We start from the raw sequence: 18401 nt of genomic DNA on the forward strand, positions 1-18401 counted from the left end.
CAACCCTCTGTTGTTTGAGCCCTGTCTCATGGGATGCAGTGAATGAAGTGTGGGAGTGTTGCCGGGGTGCTTGGCAGCTCGGAAATGGCCCTGTTGTTCCTGGGGACTGAGAGCTCGGCCCTGGGGCAGCAGCAGCTCCTTTGGCAGTGGGACAGTGGCTTTGGAGGATGAGTCACTTGCAGGGGTGACAGGAACAGCCTGGCTGGGGTCATGTCTCCAAGGCAGTGCTGCTCAACCAGAGCCAACTAGGGAAGCCTGGGAAACTTGAACTTGCAGCTTTTGGGTGTTGTCAAAGTGCCCCTGGGGGATACAGGAGCAATTACCCTCCATGGGTGGATAGCGGTCCTGGGAGAATTCCCAGCCCTGGGAGGACCCAGCTGCTCATCAGCCAGCTGAGGTGTGAGCTGACATTGAGGCTAGCTGGATTTAGGGAAATCAGACACCCACTGGGGAAGGTGCTGCCACCTTGGTTTCCCAGGGACTTAGCTGCTTGGCTGCTGGACGGACCTGGCCACAGGGTGAGGATCTGGCTTTCCCTGGAGCTCCCACACCCACTGCCTCCCAGCCTTGCTGCAGGCCCCGTACCCTTGCCACCACTCGGGGATGTTCAAATACTGCTGGAGGCTCAGGCCCTTTGGTCCTTCTTGTTGAAGATGATGCCTTGAGGTTTCCTCTGGTGTGGGAAAATGCAGCATCAGGGAGATGGTACAAACCGAGGAGGTAGGAGGGGAGAGGAGGTGCAATCTGCTTGGGGGAGGTCTGCCCTGCCCCATGAAACCACACTGCCATCCATACCATAGCCATACATACATGTGCAGCCCCTCCTGGTATGTATGTATGCGCACAGGGGTGCAGACCTCACGTGGACGTTGCCACCCCTCTGTGTGTACATCCTCACCCACTCACTGAGCTGGTCTGGAGGGCAGGGTTCCTTTGGCAATCCTTCTGGCCCTTTCATGGGGGTGATGAGCTGCTCCAGGACAGCTGGGTTCCATCTCAGACAGATGTAGGGATTGGCAGGTGTGGAAGAGCTGGGTTGGGGGATGGTTACTCACACAGGGGGAATGAAAGGGGCTTCATGCCTTTGTGGGGACAGTGCTGGGAGATGGTGTCTGGACCTCTCCTGGTGGGAATTGCCCCCTTTCTCCATCCTGTCAGCCTTGTGATGGGGCAGGGTACTTGTTCCCAGTCACTTCCTGCCCTATGTCCTCTCCAAAATGGAGAGGGTGTTTAGTCTCCATTCCCAGGGTGTTGCTTCATACAAGGGTATCTACTCTTCCTTGGAACCAGTGGGTGGGATGGGTTATGGGGTTCTGAACCCATGGGCAGCTCCAGCCTTTCTGAAGCTTCACTTCCCACCCCTCCACTAATGTTCTTGTGTCCACTGTGCCTACAGTGCGTTCGCCCCCTGGCCTGGCCAAGACCCCTCTCTCAGCACTGGGGCTGAAACCCCACAACCCAGCTGAGATCCTTCTACATCCAGTGGGAGGTAAGTGCAGGCATGGGGACTGCAGACAGGTTTTTTGGAGGGGCATCTGTGAGGGTGCCCCTGGAATGGTCCACTGCCTGGAGAAGGTGCTTCTACCTCCCTTTTGGGGCCAGATCTTTTGTGGGGACTCTGGGACTGTGTAAGGGTGGGAGGTGTTGGTGCTGCCCTGGGGGGCTAAGCACAGAAGGGTTCAGTGGTGAAGGGAAGGAAAACCTTGTCCTGTTTCCTGCCCAGCCCCATATTCTTCCCTCTCTCACCCCCTCCATTCTTTCTCCTCTCTAGCACAGCTGGAGAGAGTTTGCTCTCTGGGAGCTGAGTCTGTCAGCCGGACAGTATCCAGAGCTCTTTCCATCCTGGAGATCAGTCCTTGGGTGCAAAGGCCCTGCTGTCCTGGGAACGTGTCCTGGAGTAGCCTGCCAAGCCAGACCTTGCTGCTCCCCAGCACACAGGGCCCCTTTCTGAACCATCTCAGGGCTGAGTGTAACCTCCCTAAACCTGTCTGAGCCTGTGGGTCACAGCTTCATTGAGCCCACCCAGCAAGACCCTTCTTGCTCTGCCCTCAAGGGCAACCTGATGCTTTTTTTGGTGCTTGCTGGGCTTCTTGGAGCAGCCCATTGGTTGCTCTCTGCTGCACTGTTCCCTCTTCCCCATCTGAAGCCAGCCCCCTGGGTTTTGGACATCATCTGCTGAGGTGAACCATGGCAGTGTCTGGGGCTTAGGATTCAGTTTGGAGCACAGAGTTGGGAAGGTGTAGGGCTCTCCTATGTGTTCTGTGTGCCCTTGCCTGAGCAAGGCAAAGCTGCTTAACTCTTATTTCTCTTTCTGTCTTGCACCTCCCTTCTTCCTCCTCTTCCTGCTCCCATCATACCTCTGCCCCTCCATCTACCTGAGCTAGAAGGGGAAGTGGGCGGTGACTCTGAAGAAGGTAAGAAAGGCTTTTCTTTCTCTGTCTCTTCCTCGCTCAGCCTCACTGTTGGGACTGTCATGCAGAGCAGCCTCTGGTGTCTGTGCCAGCATCCTTCCATTGCACTGTCCTTCAGGGATTTAAGAGCCTGAGTCTTGTCTGTCCAGCTCTCTTTTGAGGAGGGGCTCATCATGCCTTGTGTCATGGTGGGATTTGCCAATGTCCAAGTTGGACCTGAAGGTCTGTCACGTTGGGTGGCAATCATCCATGGGGACTGAGAGCTTTTTGTCAGTGTGTGGCATCCTTACCAGTGGCACGCTGGGGATGCTGGCACGTTGCAGTTAGCTTTGGATGAGCTTGGTGGGGTGCTGGGAGCAGCAGCCCCAGTTTTAGTCTCCTGCCCTCCCCTTTTGGCTTTGCTGCTGCCGTTCAGAGTGAAAATAAACCAAAGTGCAGCACAAAAGGTCAGCAGGCGCAGAGGCCACCAGTGTGTTGCCGGCTCAGCCGACTGGGCAGCGGCACAGCACCAGCAGCTGGTGCACATCTTCTACTGACCAGGCAGCTGCCCAAATTCCCCCCACCTCTCCTGTCTCCAGACTGCACCTCTTTGGGGATGCCAAGGATGGGGCTGAGCTGGGGTGTCAACTCAGAAGTGCCTCTGCTGATGCAGGAGGCACTGTGGGCTGTGGGGTGGCATGTCTCCGGGGATGGAGGCTTTGGGAGTGGCTGTGATTCACCAGAGTGCTGCCTGCTAGATGACCGTTGTTGTGTGGTTTTGGTTTCTTCTTTAATGAATTTTTGGGCCCTCAGGGCTGAGATGAGGAACTGAATGTTAAGGATGGGTTTTGAGGAGAGGATGCCTCTTCTTGGTGAGTGAGGTCCTTCCTTTGGCCCTGGGAGCTGTCAGCATTTCTCCTCAGAAGTTCCTCAAAATGTACACAACCCAAACCTGAACATTGTATAGTACTGGAGGAAGTGTTTGCTTGAAAAAACAGTTCTATTTTCAGAATTGATTTTTCAGTGATGGCTTCTGGGATACTTTAAAGGAAGAAAAGTGGGGATAAAACTAGGCTTTTCCTTCCTCAGTTCCCCCAAACTTTACCATATTTGTCCAACTTTAAGCCTCCAAAGACCTAAATGTTGCCTCTCCTCTCTTTCCCACCAAACCCTCAGGAGCTCAAACTGTGCTGCTTCTCTGTTCCCTTGCATGGTGGTTGACTCCCAAGCAAGGATGTCCAATGACCCTGCACTGCCCAGGCTGAGTGGCCACCATGAGCCTCTTGCCCTGCTTCATTCTCTGAGAAAATGATGTATTTTGGGGGTTGAATCTACAGTTCTGAGAAGGGACTGGTGTTTTGGCTTAACAAAGCTCTGGCTTAGGACCCTCTGCTCCCAGCCACGCATTCCAGGAGGATCTCTGCCCCTCTGTGCTCTGCTCAGCAGATCCCCGCCTACGTGGCTGGGCTGTGCGTGGGGCTAGGTGATACTCTGGCAGCACAGGAGCTTGGGACCTGGCTGCCACCTCTGAGGAGGCTTTAAAACAGACTGGCACAGATTCAGCGCTAGGGATTTCTGGCCAGAGCACAGCCCTGCTCGGATTTGGGATTCCCTAACAAATGGCCACCTCCCTGGTGACTCACAGCTTCTCTATTCTCCCATCCATCTTCCCATCACCAAGAAAATACAAGGAGCAAGATTGTATTTTTCAACCTAAAAAAATACTACCTGAAACTTTTTATCTTTCTTTTTCCTTCTTTTTCCCCCCTGTTGAAACAGATGCCTGGAATGTGTGCCCATGGTCACACACCTCATTGTGGCACACCTATGCTGTCCCCCCTCCCTGAGGCCCCTGCTCTTGCCTGCTTCAACCCCCACGTTTTCAGGAGGGGATGGCATTTTCACAGGCCTTTGGTCTTAACCTCTTGCAGACTGACTCATATGTACTGTCTGGCTAATTTTATTCTGGGCTGGGGAGCAGGGAAGGGGAAAAGTGAGTAGCTGTGAAATTAATTTAATTACCTAAGCTGTGATGAATTTCTTGCAGCTGCCCTGGGCGTCATCCTGGGCAGTCCCTCATCCCTGTCACTCAGGATGGCCTGCCTTGGATGCTGGTACTCGGCCTGTGTTGGGGTCTGTTGTCTGGTTTTGGCTCAGATCTTTCCTGAGGTGGTTGAGCAGGGCTGGGCAGGGAGATCAGCCTGAGAGATGGACTCCTCCTCCCCTGTGCACAGACAGATGGGGCACAGAGATGTTGCGGGGGAAGAGGGGGGCCCATGACAGTCTTTTTCTTTACATGCCCCTGTTCCGGCACTGAACATGGAGCTGTGCATTGGCGTGGCTGGCTGTGAGCAGGCCAGCTTACAGGAAGGCTTAGCCAGAACCCGGCTGTTATGACTAATAATAATAATGTTTGTCATGCTAATTAGGACTGCAGAGCTGCTTAGGCATGGCCAGCCTGGAGTCCCTGGAGCCGGGGACCTGCAAGGTTGCCTGGCCCTTAGCATTTGATGCCCCTGGGTGTTGCATAGGGCATGTATTTTCCAGATGAGGTGTGACATGGCTGCAGGGCATGGGGAAATGGGGCTGAAACTGCAGCCCTTTCCTCTGGTACAGGTTTTGTGGGGGGCTGGAGGCTGTGGGGGCTGTCACAGGGGTGGAGATCAACCTGGATGGAGCAGGAGGCAGGGGGAAGGGTATGAGAGAGGTCTGGGTCTGACGTCTGCCATGGCTGGTAATGGCCAGCCCAGCCTGCTGCTCCTGGCACGGGACAGCTTGGCAGCTCCAAAGGAAAATTGCTTTTCTTGGTAGTGTTCATGGGCTCTGGTTTCAGGCTGGGCTGGGAGTGAGAGTGTTGGATGCTGCAGTGGAAATAGCTGGAGTTGCCCTATGGTGTGCTGTTTGAGATGGCTGGCAGAGGTGGGCCACAGAGGGCAGGGACCACAGGGTATCGTCATCAGTCCTGTGTGAGTCAGCGCAGTCTGGGCAGAGTCACCGGCTCTATTTTTAGGGGCTGTGGATGAGCAGGGAGCAGGACGTGTTCTGTGTGGCATCCTGGGTGGGAGGGACGCTGACTCAGAGCAGGGTGGAGGGACTGTGGCATCGGAAGGGATCATGTGCTCTGGTCCCCTCAGGGAAAGGGGAGGGTATGATCCCCTTCTGTATGCCCTGGCTGGGGTCTTCAACATTCTTGAAGCATCTTAAAAGTCCAGGTGAGCCAGATGTGTTTTCGCAAAACCCCTGGTGGAAGAGATATGAGGGAAATGTTCAGCTGGAGGAGCTCAGCTCAAGCACCTTCACTGTCATGAAATATGGATACTGGGAAGGGCATAGCCCCCTTCCCATCCAAGCTGTGGGCTCATCTGTTTCTGCTTCTCTTTTGCCACAGAGCCCAGAAGCTATGTCGAGTCGGTGGCCCGCACAGCCACAACGGGCAGGGGAGGGACCCTGCCAGCTGCCCAGCCCGGGGGCCCAGAGGTGCCCACCAGGAATGGCACCTTGTCCAACTCCTTCATCGCCCCCAGCCCAGTCTCCACCAGCAGCCCCATTCACAGCGTGGACGGGTAAGGCAGTGGATGCAGGTCACAGGGACTTGTGGCGCGGGGCTGAACTCTGCCTGATGCCAGGGCTTAGAATCACAGAATCATTAAGGTTGGAAAAGACCTCCAGCCAAACCCCACCGAGGCAACTAAACCAGAGCACTAAGTGCCACATCCATCTATTTCTTGAACACCTCCAGGGACGGTGCTTCCTCCTACATTGAAACTGCCTTTGCAAGGACCCTCAGCTCTCCACACAGGGTTTGGGGACCCTGGCCAACCATTCACCTCAGTGCCCTGAAAACAGAAGTCTGGGTCACTGCTGGTCGCTGGGAACGTGGCCCCTGGGGAGGGAGGAGAGATGGGGCCCCTAGCCCTGGGTTAGGCTTAGCATTGGTCCTCTGTGGTGAGATGGAACCATTGTCCCTGTCCCCTGTCCACCCTGCCCACAGGATGTTCTGCACCTGCCCAGCCTGCCAAGGCTGGCAGGGCAGAATGAATCAGGCGTTTTTTGGGAGTAGAGCTGCAAAAAGACTCTGTCTGCCAGAAAGTCATATTTTGAGATGGAATCAGGATGCATGGTAGAACTAAGGCTGCTTCTAGTTGCTTTCATGGCAGGATCCACCCCACTGTTTTACTTCTGAAGAACTGAGCAGCTGACTTGCTCTGTGCCTCAGTTTCCCTGTGCACCTCTTGGAGGAGGGTGCCAGCCAGCAGCAGTAATGAGCAGTGTAGCTGAATCCTTCTTTTCTTCATCTCTCCGCAGGGCCTCTCTCCGCAGCTACCCATCGGAGGGCAGCCCCCATGGCACGGTTACACCTCCCCACCCCTCGGTTGAACCCGTGTACCGGTCGCCTGTTGGCTCGCAGATGCCCTCTGCTCACAGCAGCTACCAAAACTCGTCTCCATCTTCCTTTGCAATGGTCCAAGGGGGCATCCCAGGCTCGACATACAGCAGCCCCGACTACCCCGATGGCCGAGCGGATGTCCAGCTGGAACCCCAAGCTCGACCGCAGCCACAGGTTAATGTGGTGGGGGTCCATGCCCTGCCAGGGAGCCCCCGCACCTTGCACCGGACAGTGGCTACAAATACACCACCCAGCCCCGGCTTTGGGCGAAGAACCATCAACCCCAGCGTGAGTGGAGCTCCTGGCAGCCCTGGGCTGGGCAGACATGCTGTTGCGGCCCATGGCAACCTGGTGGCCCCACCGGGGAGCCCCAGCCTGGCCAGGCATCAAGCTGTGCCAGCCCCCTCCCCCGGCAGCCCCCTGTATGGCTACTCCAGCCCAGACGAGAGGCACCTGACATTGTCTCGGCAGAGCAGCTCCTCCGGCTACCAGCCTCCCTCCACGCCGTCCTTCCCTGTCTCGCCAGCGTACTACCCTGGCACAAGCACACCGCACTCCTCTTCCCCGGACTCGGCTGCCTACCGCCAGGGCAGCCCCACATCGCAGCCTGCGCTGCCTGAGAAGCGGCGCATGTCAGCCGGGGACCGCTCCAACAGCCTCCCCAACTATGCCACTGTCAATGGCAAGGTGTCGTCACCCCTCTCCAGTGGCATGTCCAGCCCCAGTGGTGGGAGTGCCGTCGCCTTCTCCCACACTCTACCGGACTTCTCCAAGTTCTCCATGCCAGGTATGGGATGCCCTCAGAGGTTTCTGCATTCCCCCACCCTGCCCAAGGCTCTCCCCTCCTCCTCCTTTCTGACCTGTGGGGAAGGGATTTCAACCATGTCCTGATTTACCCCTCCCGTCCATCCGCAAACCACCGGCACCGCTGGGACTTGGGCCATTTCCTGTGCTTTCTGACAAATCCAAACAGGAAAAACACCGACCGGCATTGCCGGCGTAAAGAGTACCCAGAGATGTGTATGGGGAGATCAAAGCTCCTGGAGGCGACTTTTCTCAGACATGGGGATGTGCTAACCTCTTGGCCCCATTCCCAGTGGCCTTTACCCCACTGAGACCCTGCTGCGGTGCTGCCTCCTTATTTCAAATGGTGTGGAGTGCCTCAGGTGCCACCGTGCCTGGAACGCCTTTGCTAGCTCCCATTACAGGACACCTTGGTGACGCCAAGATCAGGCTGATAGGACCAGGGGAATAAAGCTTTGGGCAGCAGTGGCTCTGACTGCTGGTCCCATTTCACTGATGAGCAGGCAGCCCTTTGTGGGCACACTGGCACCTGTCCTGCCTTGTGACTCCTGTGGCCAGGGATCTTTCCCAGTGGGGAAGCATGAGTAATTAAAACCCATAACAATTAATGAGTGACCTGAACAGGGGAGCAGGCCCCCCTCCTCTCTGAAGATGACCAGATAGCTGAAGGTTGATAATGTCTCCAGATGAAATATTATCCAGCCCTTCGGGTTGGTTGCTTGGTGGTTTTTGGAAAGTAGATGGTTGGAAATGTTGCCTGAGTGAATGACAGCTTCACAACCAAAGTACCAGCTCCCTCTGGGAGCTGTGCCACTGATGGGCACTGAGCGAGGTACGGTCAGGCTGGGGCTGGGGCTGAGGCTGCTTTGCCCAGGGTAGGTTGACCTATCCAGTTCCTCTGCATGGAGTAAAAATAAAGGAAGAAATTTATTTTTATGATCTTTGGCCCAAATCTTGAACATTAGAGAGCAGTGAAGGTCCTCTGAAGTCAGAGGATCTCCCCACTACCCTCTGGACATACCTCTTTCCTCCAACAGGTTTTATTTCACCTGGCCAGCTTCCTTTTAAATGATGACTTCCCATTTTGTCTCTGGCTGTGTGCCAGAGAGGCTCATCCGATACAGCCCTTTGAGGGCCCTTGTGCTTGGATTTAGCTTTAGATGCCCAGCAGCCCCATAAGCTACAGATGATGATCAGCCTGTCTGGGTATGGAGGATTGGGTTGAGGTTAGTGCAGTGTGCTGGAGCTGAAAGGAGGTGGAGGTATTGACCACATATAGGTATTTAGCCACATGTAGAGTTTCAGATACAGTGTCTTTTAACTTCTCCCATTTTCTTCCCTTTCTTGCAGACATCAGCCCTGAGACTCGTGCCAATGTCAAGTTTGTGCAGGACACTTCCAAGTACTGGTACAAACCAGACATCTCCAGGGAGCAGGGTATGTAGATGACACAGAGTTGGGAGTTGGGCTGTGTCTGGGATCACAGGGATTACCAAAGATTTCCTTTAGGGGCTGGATTGAGAGTGAAGGTGTATTATGGATGCTCAGACTGTTGAAGATGAGGGTTGAAGCCCAGTTCAGCTGCAGGTTTGCATGATGTGGGCTACTCAAACCTATCTCTCGGTGGAGGACCACCAGTCTCCACAGTGTGCAGTGGAGCTATGCAATTTGGGATGCAAAGCACCCAGGTCTTGAGTTGACAGAGCTCAGAGGGGTCTTGGAGTCATGGCTAAAATAAGTGAAGAGAACAAGGAGGGGGCAGGATGCCCTCAGGGTCAAGGTCCCAGCATTTGGTCCCTTGGTTTCTGCTTGCTCTCCAGTGCTTGGTTGCTCAGAGCTAGGCAGGGTGGGAGTTAGTGCTCTGAGATGCCCATGCAAGGGCAGTGGGGGTGGGGGGGAGCCTGTGCTTGGCCACAGACCCACTCCAGACCCCCATCCAGATGTGCAGGGGGCATGGTAACATTGCAGTGCCCAGGTGTGAGGCTGTGGAGCTGGGGTGCCCCATCCCAACCCGCACCTACTGGTTTTTGAGGGTGTGTTGGTTCTCACCATATCATCTCTGAGCTCTGCCATTCTGTCCTGCAGCCATTGCACTGCTGAAGGACAGGGAGCCGGGGGCTTTCATCATCCGAGACAGCCACTCTTTCCGGGGAGCCTATGGCCTCGCCATGAAAGTAGCTTCTCCGCCTCCCACGGTTATGCAGCAGAACAAGAAAGGTATTGTGTGCCCTTCTCCTTCCCACGCCGAAATGCTTTCTTTCCATTGTTCAGCTGGGGTGAGCAGGCAGCCAGGTCTGCTGAGCCAGTCGTGCCCTTGGGTATGTGCTGATGTGGCAGGATCCCTCCCTCCCAGGGCGCAGGGAAGCACCAGACACCCTCTATCCTGAGCTGCGGAGGGCTCAGAGGCACCTGCATCTTGGGCTTTGGTATGAGGTATGAGCCTCTCCAGCTCACCAACACTGTGGGGAGGCTTGGCTTGGGGTTGATATTGTGTAAAGGTCCAGGTTTGAAGAGGATGTGTGTAGGGGTAGGGACCCCTCCCTTGAGTTGGTACGCTAGTTTCCCAAGGGGACTGCATAGTAATAGGAGGAGGAGGGCGTGAGAATATCTCCATCTCTTCGCAGGAGATATGACCAACGAGCTGGTGAGGCACTTCCTCATCGAGACCAGCCCCCGGGGTGTGAAACTAAAAGGATGTCCCAACGAGCCTAATTTTGGTAAGTGGTCCCAGGATGCTTCCCACATGTGGGGTTGGGCTGGGAGAGCCTTGCCTTTAGCAGACTATCAAAGCAGAACTGTTGGGTGTCTGGGAGAGCCTGGAACTGCCTGCTGTGCCTGGGTGAATCCTGTGGGTATTTGGAGCCTCTAAGGTCACGCACACTCATGGGAGCACACAAATGTGCCTACATACACAGGTGCATGGTTTTCTGCACACACATATAGGACAAATATTGCTGGTCAGGGTGGAGGGCAGGGGTTCCCCTTGTTCCATTTATCCTATGGCTAATGTTCTCTGAGGAGCTGCCCTATTCATTGTTCCTAAGATGGCCCTGGCATCTCAGCCCCCTCCCTGAGCCCTCTGTGGGCATAGTGGTTTCAGTAAGAAGAACTGCCACATGTGACATTAGGACCATTAGTGCAGAAACCCACCTTAAAGCTGTTCCCATCCACCTGGAGCAACGATGACCTAACTGGGAAGACAGATGTCCCTGGCCCTGGCCCCAGCCCCGTCCTGACCATCTTCTCTCTCTCCCCAGGCTGTCTCTCAGCTCTGGTGTACCAGCACTCCATCATGCCCTTGGCCCTGCCCTGCAAACTGGTCATTCCTGACCGAGGTAAGAGCCAGGACCAGAAGGTATTGCATCTGTCCCCATGGCCTGTGGGGACATAGTAAGTTTCCAAGCAGGGAGCAACATTAACCATCCCATGTCTTCTAGATCCCATGGAGGAAAAGAAAGACTCTGCGTCGGCCACCAACTCGGCCACAGACCTCCTCAAACAGGGTGCGGGTGAGTATAGAGGGGCTGTTGTGGGGTGAATGGGGCTCGGAGCAGTGATTGACCCCATGCCTGCCGTCTCCCTTTCCAGCCTGCAACGTCCTCTTCATCAATTCGGTGGAGATGGAGTCGCTGACAGGCCCCCAGGCCATCTCGAAGGCTGTTGCTGAAACACTGGTGGCTGACCCCACACCCACTGCTACCATTGTTCACTTCAAAGTCTCTGCACAAGGCATCACCTTAACAGACAACCAGAGGAAGTAAGTCTCCATGGCCACATCCCTGGGCTCCAAAAGCTGGTAGGGCTGTGATTCAGGGAGTGTGTTGGTGATGGATGTCCCGGGGGTGACATCAACCTGGTCATGGGCAGGGCTGGACTTTGTCCTGTGGGAGACCTACGGGAGTCTCCCCTGTGCTACTGGGACTGGGCTGTGCTGGGACAGAGATGGAGGCTCCCTGGCCCTGATATTCCCTGCTTTGTGTTTCAGATTGTTCTTCCGACGACACTACCCCCTCAACACCGTCACCTTCTGCGACTTGGACCCCCAGGAACGAAAGTGAGTGCCCTAACCTGGGGGTAGCACATGACCCCTACCCCTTTCACTCCCTTAGGCTCCTGGGATGCTTGGAGCAGGGTCTTTGTTTCCTCTGTCCCCCTTGTTCTTGAGGAGGGCAGGGACGCAAGGTCTCCTTTGATACTGTGGGGCAACACCAGCTGCTTCTGGTGACTTCTTGGTGTCTCCAATTACCTTCATGCTGAGGGAGAGGCGCATCATTTTTCCCTAAAGCCAAGCCTGTGCAAAGCCAGGCTGGCCTTCCAGCATTGGTGCAGTGGCCCTCATCAGGGGCAGAAGGCACCACCCCTCACACCTTCTCTTGTCCTTGCAGGTGGACTAAAACTGATGGCAGTGGCCCAGCCAAGTAAGTATTTTCTGTACTTCCCAGCAGATTCCTCCCAGCTGATGCTGAAGTAGCTCCTGCCCATGTTTGGACATTGGCTGGGGGATTCCCTATGCTGGGCAGCCTCTTGACTGTGTGAGATGGGCTCAGCTCCTCACTGCAGAAGTGTTTCACCCAAGCATGTGACCATGGTTCTGGGGACTCTGGAAGTATTTTTCAGCCCCAGATTCCTAGTCAGAGCAGGCACGGCCCTTACTGAACTGACCTTACTGGAAACTCTCCCAACAGAGTCAGTGGGAACCAGCTTATGGAGCAGAGCTAGAGTTATGCTGATGGTGTGTGAGCCACCGGTCATCTCTTCCCTTTCCACCTGTCCTCCCTGTCCTGACCCATGGGAGCACAGAGTGCTGGCTGAGCCCATTTACAGGGGCCAGTTCCCACTAATTTTAGCCATTGTGTTAGCGAAGGGGTTTTTATTAGGATGTCCAGCTGCTGGGATATTTCCCCTCCCCAATTAGAAATGCCGTAGCCTGGGCCAGTCTCACATTCTGTTCCCCCGGTATTTATAACTTGAGTTTGCACGTTCTAATTAAAAAAAAAAAGGGGGACATTTTATTCATCAAGGGAGAGACAGACAGAAATAACCACATGGTCTCAGTCAACTTCCTGTGTCCTTGAAGGCCTTCCTCTCATAGAGGTTTTACCCCAGTAGTCAGCCCATCACAACTCTGGCTCCAAGTGTCCTCACCCAAACCAAGGAAACTCTGGGATTATCTGGAAGGTCCCTTCTTGAGGGTGGATGGGGGAGTGGCAGAGGTGTTCAGAGCAAGGGGAGTTTGGCCAAGAGATGATGAAAAACTGACCTTCAAAGAAACTGCAGCAAAGGGAAGAGGAGATGGGCCTTCATGCAGGCTGGTTTGGGATGTATGCCTCTGTGTTGTGAGAGGTGGATGTTAAAGAGGGGAAGTTCGCAAGACCGTGCTGGAAGAGGGTGGTGGTGTTCCTTGTGGGGCAATGTTGGCAAACCTTAATGAGCCTCTTGCCTTCTTCCCACCTAGGCTCTTTGGCTTTGTGGCCAGGAAGCAAGGGAGCACCACAGACAACGTCTGCCACCTCTTTGCTGAGCTGGACCCAGACCAGCCAGCTGCAGCCATCGTCAACTTTGTCTCCAGGGTCATGCTTGGCTCCGGCCAGAAGAGATGAGGTGGTGCTTGCGGGTGATTCTTGAATTTTGGAGAAGGACTTGGAGCTGATCCGAGAAGGAGTGTGAGGAAGTGCATTGTGGGAGAGGGAAGTGAATTGGGGGGGGAAAAGGGTTGGAATTTTGGAGGAAAACGGCAAACAACAAAAAAACCCCAACAAAACCCCTAAAAACTCAACACAAGCCAAACACACACGTAGAAGAACCAAAACCACGCACCTACATAAGAGAACCACAAAGTCACTCCAGACAGGATGCATGTCCCATCGCAGGGAAGGTGACCAAAGCAAAGGCGGCAGTGAGAGAGGTGTGTTCCCAGCTTTCAGCATCATGGCCTGAATGGTGACATCCATTTGGGACTGAATGTGGGACCATGACTGGTGTCTTCCATCTGAAAAAAAAATAGAGCTAACTGGCAAAACCGTGGAAGAAGCTCCATCCCAGCAACTCCATCAGCAAATGTCTGCTGTGTGTTTGTAATGACCCATAGGAGGTAACGATGTGGGCTGGGTCTATGGGACACCAGGGGAGATGCTCTCAGAAACCTTCATTTGTCCAGCTGCAGAGGAGAGTCCTCACCAGTCCCTGTGCTTCCTCCAAAACCTGTTCACTACCTTGAAACTTCCTGGGGACGTGGGGGAACTTGGTCCTGACCCTTCCTCTCCCTGGGAAGCTCTGCCATGGGCTGACATCCTTGGCTGACCAGGAGCCCAGCGCCGGTCACAGGTGAGACGCTGTGAGTCCACCCAGAGAGGTCGGTCATGGCGTTTCCCCACCTCCCCAGGGGTGGTTGTGCCCTCCAGCCTGCGAGGAGATGTGAGGGCTCCTGCTACCCTCCACCTGGGGAAGGCAGATACTCCCTGGGAACCTGGAGGATGCAGAAAGTCGCCTCCTCTTCCATCTTCCCCTTTTCCCTCCCGTCACTAGTCCTCTTTGGCAGTTTTCTTCTGCGGCTTGTCACATTCTCTTAACGCAAAAAAAGCAAAACAGAAAGGAAAGTAATACAATGTAATAATAATAGTAATTATAATAATAGCGGATGCTGGCACAGATGGGTTCCCTGTGTGAAGCAGCAGACCCGTGGCTACCCCTGTCTATCTCTTCAGAAACACGCAAGCGGTTTTAAAATTGCATGGACATTCAAGTTGCACGAAAGGCGAATGACTACAAGTAACTCAGGCGCTTTTTTCTCCTTTTGTTTTGGAGGCCACGTTAAAAAAAGAAAAAGAAGGAAGAAAATTAAGAGGAAAAAAAAGAAAAAAAGGAAAGGATCTGCAGTGGCTGGGCAACTTTGGCTCAGTGGGGAGGTAACAGGTCCTCTGAGAGCCACCCTGGTTGAAACGTGTACCCCCAAAGCCTTCTGGCTTGAGGTTTCTGCCCCTCAAATGCACCATAGTTTTGCAGTGACTTCAGTGCTGTCAGCTTTTCCCTTTTCTTTGGGAGGTGATTAGGGCAAACCAGGAGGTGAGAGGGGTGAAGGGCCTTCATGCTGCTGCATGGAGAGAGATCATGGTTAGGGGGCATCAGGTGGAGGTCCCAGCCCCAAGGTACTGGGGAGGGGGCAGAGGATGCTTCAGTCACATATGCAGGTTTTGGGCAGGGACAACGGTCTGGCTGGAGCTGTAGGGTCATTGCTGAGCCCTCTGCTGCAAATATTCCCCCCAAGAGCTTTTTGGGAGAGGTTTTCAGTGCAAAGTGGCCCAGATAGTCTACTGGGGACAAAAATTAGAAACATAGCACTGCAGTCCCTCGGAGAGCTTGTCTCCCTTGGACCGCCCTTGCCTTGATAGCTATAATATATATACGAGCTATACTGACAAAATACTGTAAGCTAATGAAATTTTAAGGAGGAAAAAAAAAGGTTAAATTTACACTCTGAAAATATTTATTTTTGCCATATTGCTTTCTGCGCATCGTATCTCCCCTATTATATCCTCCCCTTCCCCTGCCCTGGGGAAACACCTGCACGTTAAAAGAAAATCCAGAGCAAGGAAAAATACAGATGGGGGAAGAGACGGGGGCCCCCTGTGTCGGGGCGGTGTGTGTGAGCGATGTGCGTGTGCGTGTGTGTGTGTGTGTGTGTGTGTGAGCTCATGGGGGAGTGAGCGGCGTGGGCGGCCGGAGAGGGCTGCCAGGGCCGGAGGCTGTGCTGATGTACTGAAGCGAGTGTGAAAGGATGGGTAGCAAGGAGTTGGTTGTGAGGTGGTGGTGGGATGGGGGACCCTGGGGGGGGGCTTTCGCCCTCCCCGGCTCCCTGGCTGCACAGATGCTGAGACCTTTTAATTTTTGATATTTCCAAAAAGTGATTCCCTCCTTCTGCGAAATTCAAGCGAGATGAGACAATCTCACCCGTAATCTCCTCACCATGTCGTTCACCCATCAGAGAAAACACTGTGTTTATAGATATATAAAGATATATTTTTGAAAGCCTCTATTTTTCAGACTTGGTTTCTCACTGCTAAGAAAAGAGATGATAATAATGTAATTTTATTTTAATCTGCTGCCTTGGAAACCGGTGCTTGAAACTCCCATTCCTCTTTTTCTCCCCGTACAAATGAAACAGATCTAAGCATCCCAGAGATGTTGTGTAGAAGCTGACCCTAGCAGATACCTGCCAATAGCATCACGCCTGCTTCGGGCCCCAAGCCACTCACGGCTTCCCCGCTAACCCACTAGCTGAAGATTTAGACCGTATCCAAATCTCAAACACTAACAGAATTATCTGATGATTATACTATTTTTTTAACACACAGCTAATCACTTTCCAATGATGTAGCCTGGTGTTTATCAGCTCCCTTTAAAGGCACTTTTTTTTTTCCTTTTAGCTCCTTTTTTAAGTTACGTTTTTGGGTGTAACTACCCTTTCTGTACCCGGGAGAGACCGTCAGTGGCATTGAGGATTGCCCAGGTCCTGGGGCTGGCGGGGACCTAGTGTTGATATTTTTTCCTTAAAAAAGGGACAGAAAATAAATAATCTGTTCTTTTGTCTTTGATTTTTTTTTTTTTTTTTTAAGCACAGTCATGCTATTTGAGATTCGAGCTTGCGCGGGTTAAGCCCAGCATATGTTTCGTTGTAATCACACTGCCGTTGTCAGCAGCCGGATGGTATCTATCTCTCGCTCACACACACACACAAACACACTCCTCCTTCCTGCACAAAGAACTGCATATATTCTTGCCAAAGATATCCTTAAAAACGCACTTTCCCCCACATATATATATATATATATTTTTTTTTTGTGTGTGTGTAAATTTATTATATGTGCCCTTTTTGTGTCGGTTTGTTCTTCGGAGAAGCCCCTTCCCACCCGTCCTCCCTGTGCTGTTGATATTGCTGTCTATTGAGAAATGCTCCCTGGGGCGGTAATTTGCTGTCTGTCCCACGGAGTGGCACCTGCAATGCACGAAATGTGGGGCTCCCATTCAATGGGCTGCCTCTGGCTCTGCCCCCCTGGGAGCTATTTTGGGAGATGATCCATGTCGTCATCTGCTAATGGGATGTATCCATTGCATGATCTTTGCCAACCCGTCATTGCTGGTGGAGATGAGGGGGGCGGGGGGCCATGATTTTGAGTAAAGTTTGGGGTTGCTCTGGATGCAACATTTGCTGGCTGCCTCCTGGTCAAATCACACATGGAAAACAAACTAGGTAGGGAGAAAAACCCAGCCTGGCCTCCAGGCATTGATTTTCCAGCGAGTTCAACCGACTGAACCGAAGTGTAAAGTAAATCCCCACCCAGCAGGTCGGGCAGGTAAAGAAACCAGTTGCCCCAAAAAACCCAGACAACAGCATCAACAAAAGGCAACCCTTCCCGTTGGAGCAGGCAAGAGGATCAGACAGCAAAGGAGCCCGCAGGGGCTTGTTTCATTTCGTTCGTTTGTTTTGCAAATTGCGAGGTTGGTTTGGGGTTACTAATTTTTTTTTCTTTTCCTTAAAAAGGAAAAAAAAAAGAAAAGAAAGGAAGCAATACGACATTTCTGTTGGCAGATCCTGTGCCACTGTGTTGTGTGTTTTTTTTTTTTTGTCGTTGTTGTCTTTGTTACTTTGGAAATGTTACAGATTTATTTGCTAATCAGTGTTAACAAACAGTTTCAAACTTTTAGACTCGCCCATTTCTGTATTTATATAGATGGAAAAAAAATACATTATATTTTGTATCTTTATGCCCATAATGTTGTCGTGCGTATAAGGATGACTTCGGTCGCGCCATGTCCGTGTGTGAATGTCACTCCTCTGTTGTCTTCCCATTGTACAGATGTTGGATTCTTTGCAGTTCATTGTATGGCTTTATAAAGTGGTAAAAACAAACAAAAAAAACCCCAAAACCAGTTATATAAAATATACTGTTGCTTGGAATGCCAGCTTGGTGTCTGGATTGCTGGAACTGTACCTTGAAATTTAAGGGAGTGTAGGAATAAATGCTCTGTTCTTTTTGCACAGGGAAAAAAAACCCCAAACCCAAACTAAAGGCTAGTGGGTGCTGTGTTTTCTCCAGGCTGTCATTCCCCCTGTTCCTCGATGGCAGATTGGGGCCCCCGGACAGACGCCGGGCGGTGGGTGTGGGAAGAAGGAGGGGTTGTGCTGCTGCTTGTCAGCCTCCAGCCGCAGCTTGTGTTCACCAGATGCTGGCTAACCAGACAGCCCCCAAACTTCCGACATGGCTCCAGCTTGGGCTTTTGTTTACCAGAAGGGATCTCTCCAGCTTGCCATGGCACTGGGTGCTCTTCAAATCTTGTTGCTTTTTCCCAGATTGCCTTTAGGTGCTGTCTGTTCAGCCTTGGGCATCCCCTTTGGGTCCATCTCCCACAGGGGAGCAGGATGGGATGATGCTGATATGGGGTCTTTGCCTTTGCTGAGGTGGTGGTTTGGGCTCTGCTCCCATGAAATCCCCCTCTCTAACCCTTTCAGAGCTATCCTGCTCTCCTGTGCCTGGCAAAACTTTCCCTTAAGTCTCAAGGCCATGCTTTTCCAGCATTTGTGGAGCAATTCCCAGCATCCATCAGAGCCCTCAGCCCCTGGTTCTCTGGCTCTGCTCCTTCCCCTCCTTGCTGAGTTGGTGGCCAAGACCCAACCCCTGGGATGGATTGAGTTTAATTATACAAGAAATATCAGCCAGAGCAGCGGCAGTTTCTCTGGCGCCAGCGCTGCTGCGGCTCAGAGGCTCAGAGCTTCTCTCGGGAGCCGGCAGCACTAAAAATACCTCCTGCCTTTCTCTAAAATA

The 18401-nt window shown here is 53.0% G+C and overlaps 1 protein-coding gene across 12 annotated transcripts in view; it reads left to right on the forward strand.

Annotated features, from left to right (window-relative positions):
* The window catches only part of TNS1 (tensin 1), a 62230-nt gene extending 44694 nt beyond the window's left edge, over nucleotides 1–17536 (forward strand). For 9 of the 12 annotated variants that reach the window (XM_050339579.1, XM_050339581.1, XM_050339586.1 and 6 more), the window contains 13 exons: nucleotides 1397–1489; nucleotides 2385–2414; nucleotides 5779–5953; nucleotides 6696–7564; nucleotides 8932–9018; nucleotides 9667–9798; nucleotides 10206–10298; nucleotides 10839–10916; nucleotides 11019–11090; nucleotides 11170–11338; nucleotides 11567–11635; nucleotides 11967–11999; nucleotides 13037–17536. In XM_050339579.1, the coding sequence (XP_050195536.1) occupies nucleotides 1397–1489; nucleotides 2385–2414; nucleotides 5779–5953; nucleotides 6696–7564; nucleotides 8932–9018; nucleotides 9667–9798; nucleotides 10206–10298; nucleotides 10839–10916; nucleotides 11019–11090; nucleotides 11170–11338; nucleotides 11567–11635; nucleotides 11967–11999; nucleotides 13037–13181 (2045 nt within the window). In that variant the 3' untranslated portion in view covers nucleotides 13182–17536. The remainder of the gene's footprint in view (nucleotides 1–1396; nucleotides 1490–2384; nucleotides 2415–5778; nucleotides 5954–6695; nucleotides 7565–8931; nucleotides 9019–9666; nucleotides 9799–10205; nucleotides 10299–10838; nucleotides 10917–11018; nucleotides 11091–11169; nucleotides 11339–11566; nucleotides 11636–11966; nucleotides 12000–13036) is intronic. The other 3 variants (XM_050339580.1, XM_050339587.1, XM_050339575.1) reach the window with 1 other exon arrangement.
* Nucleotides 17537–18401: the final 865 nt, after the last annotated feature.

The sequence above is a fragment of the Myiozetetes cayanensis genome, unplaced genomic scaffold (assembly GCF_022539395.1).
Source record: "Myiozetetes cayanensis isolate MyiCay16 unplaced genomic scaffold, myiCay2020 scf9, whole genome shotgun sequence".
Classification (NCBI taxonomy): Eukaryota; Metazoa; Chordata; class Aves; order Passeriformes; family Tyrannidae; genus Myiozetetes; species Myiozetetes cayanensis.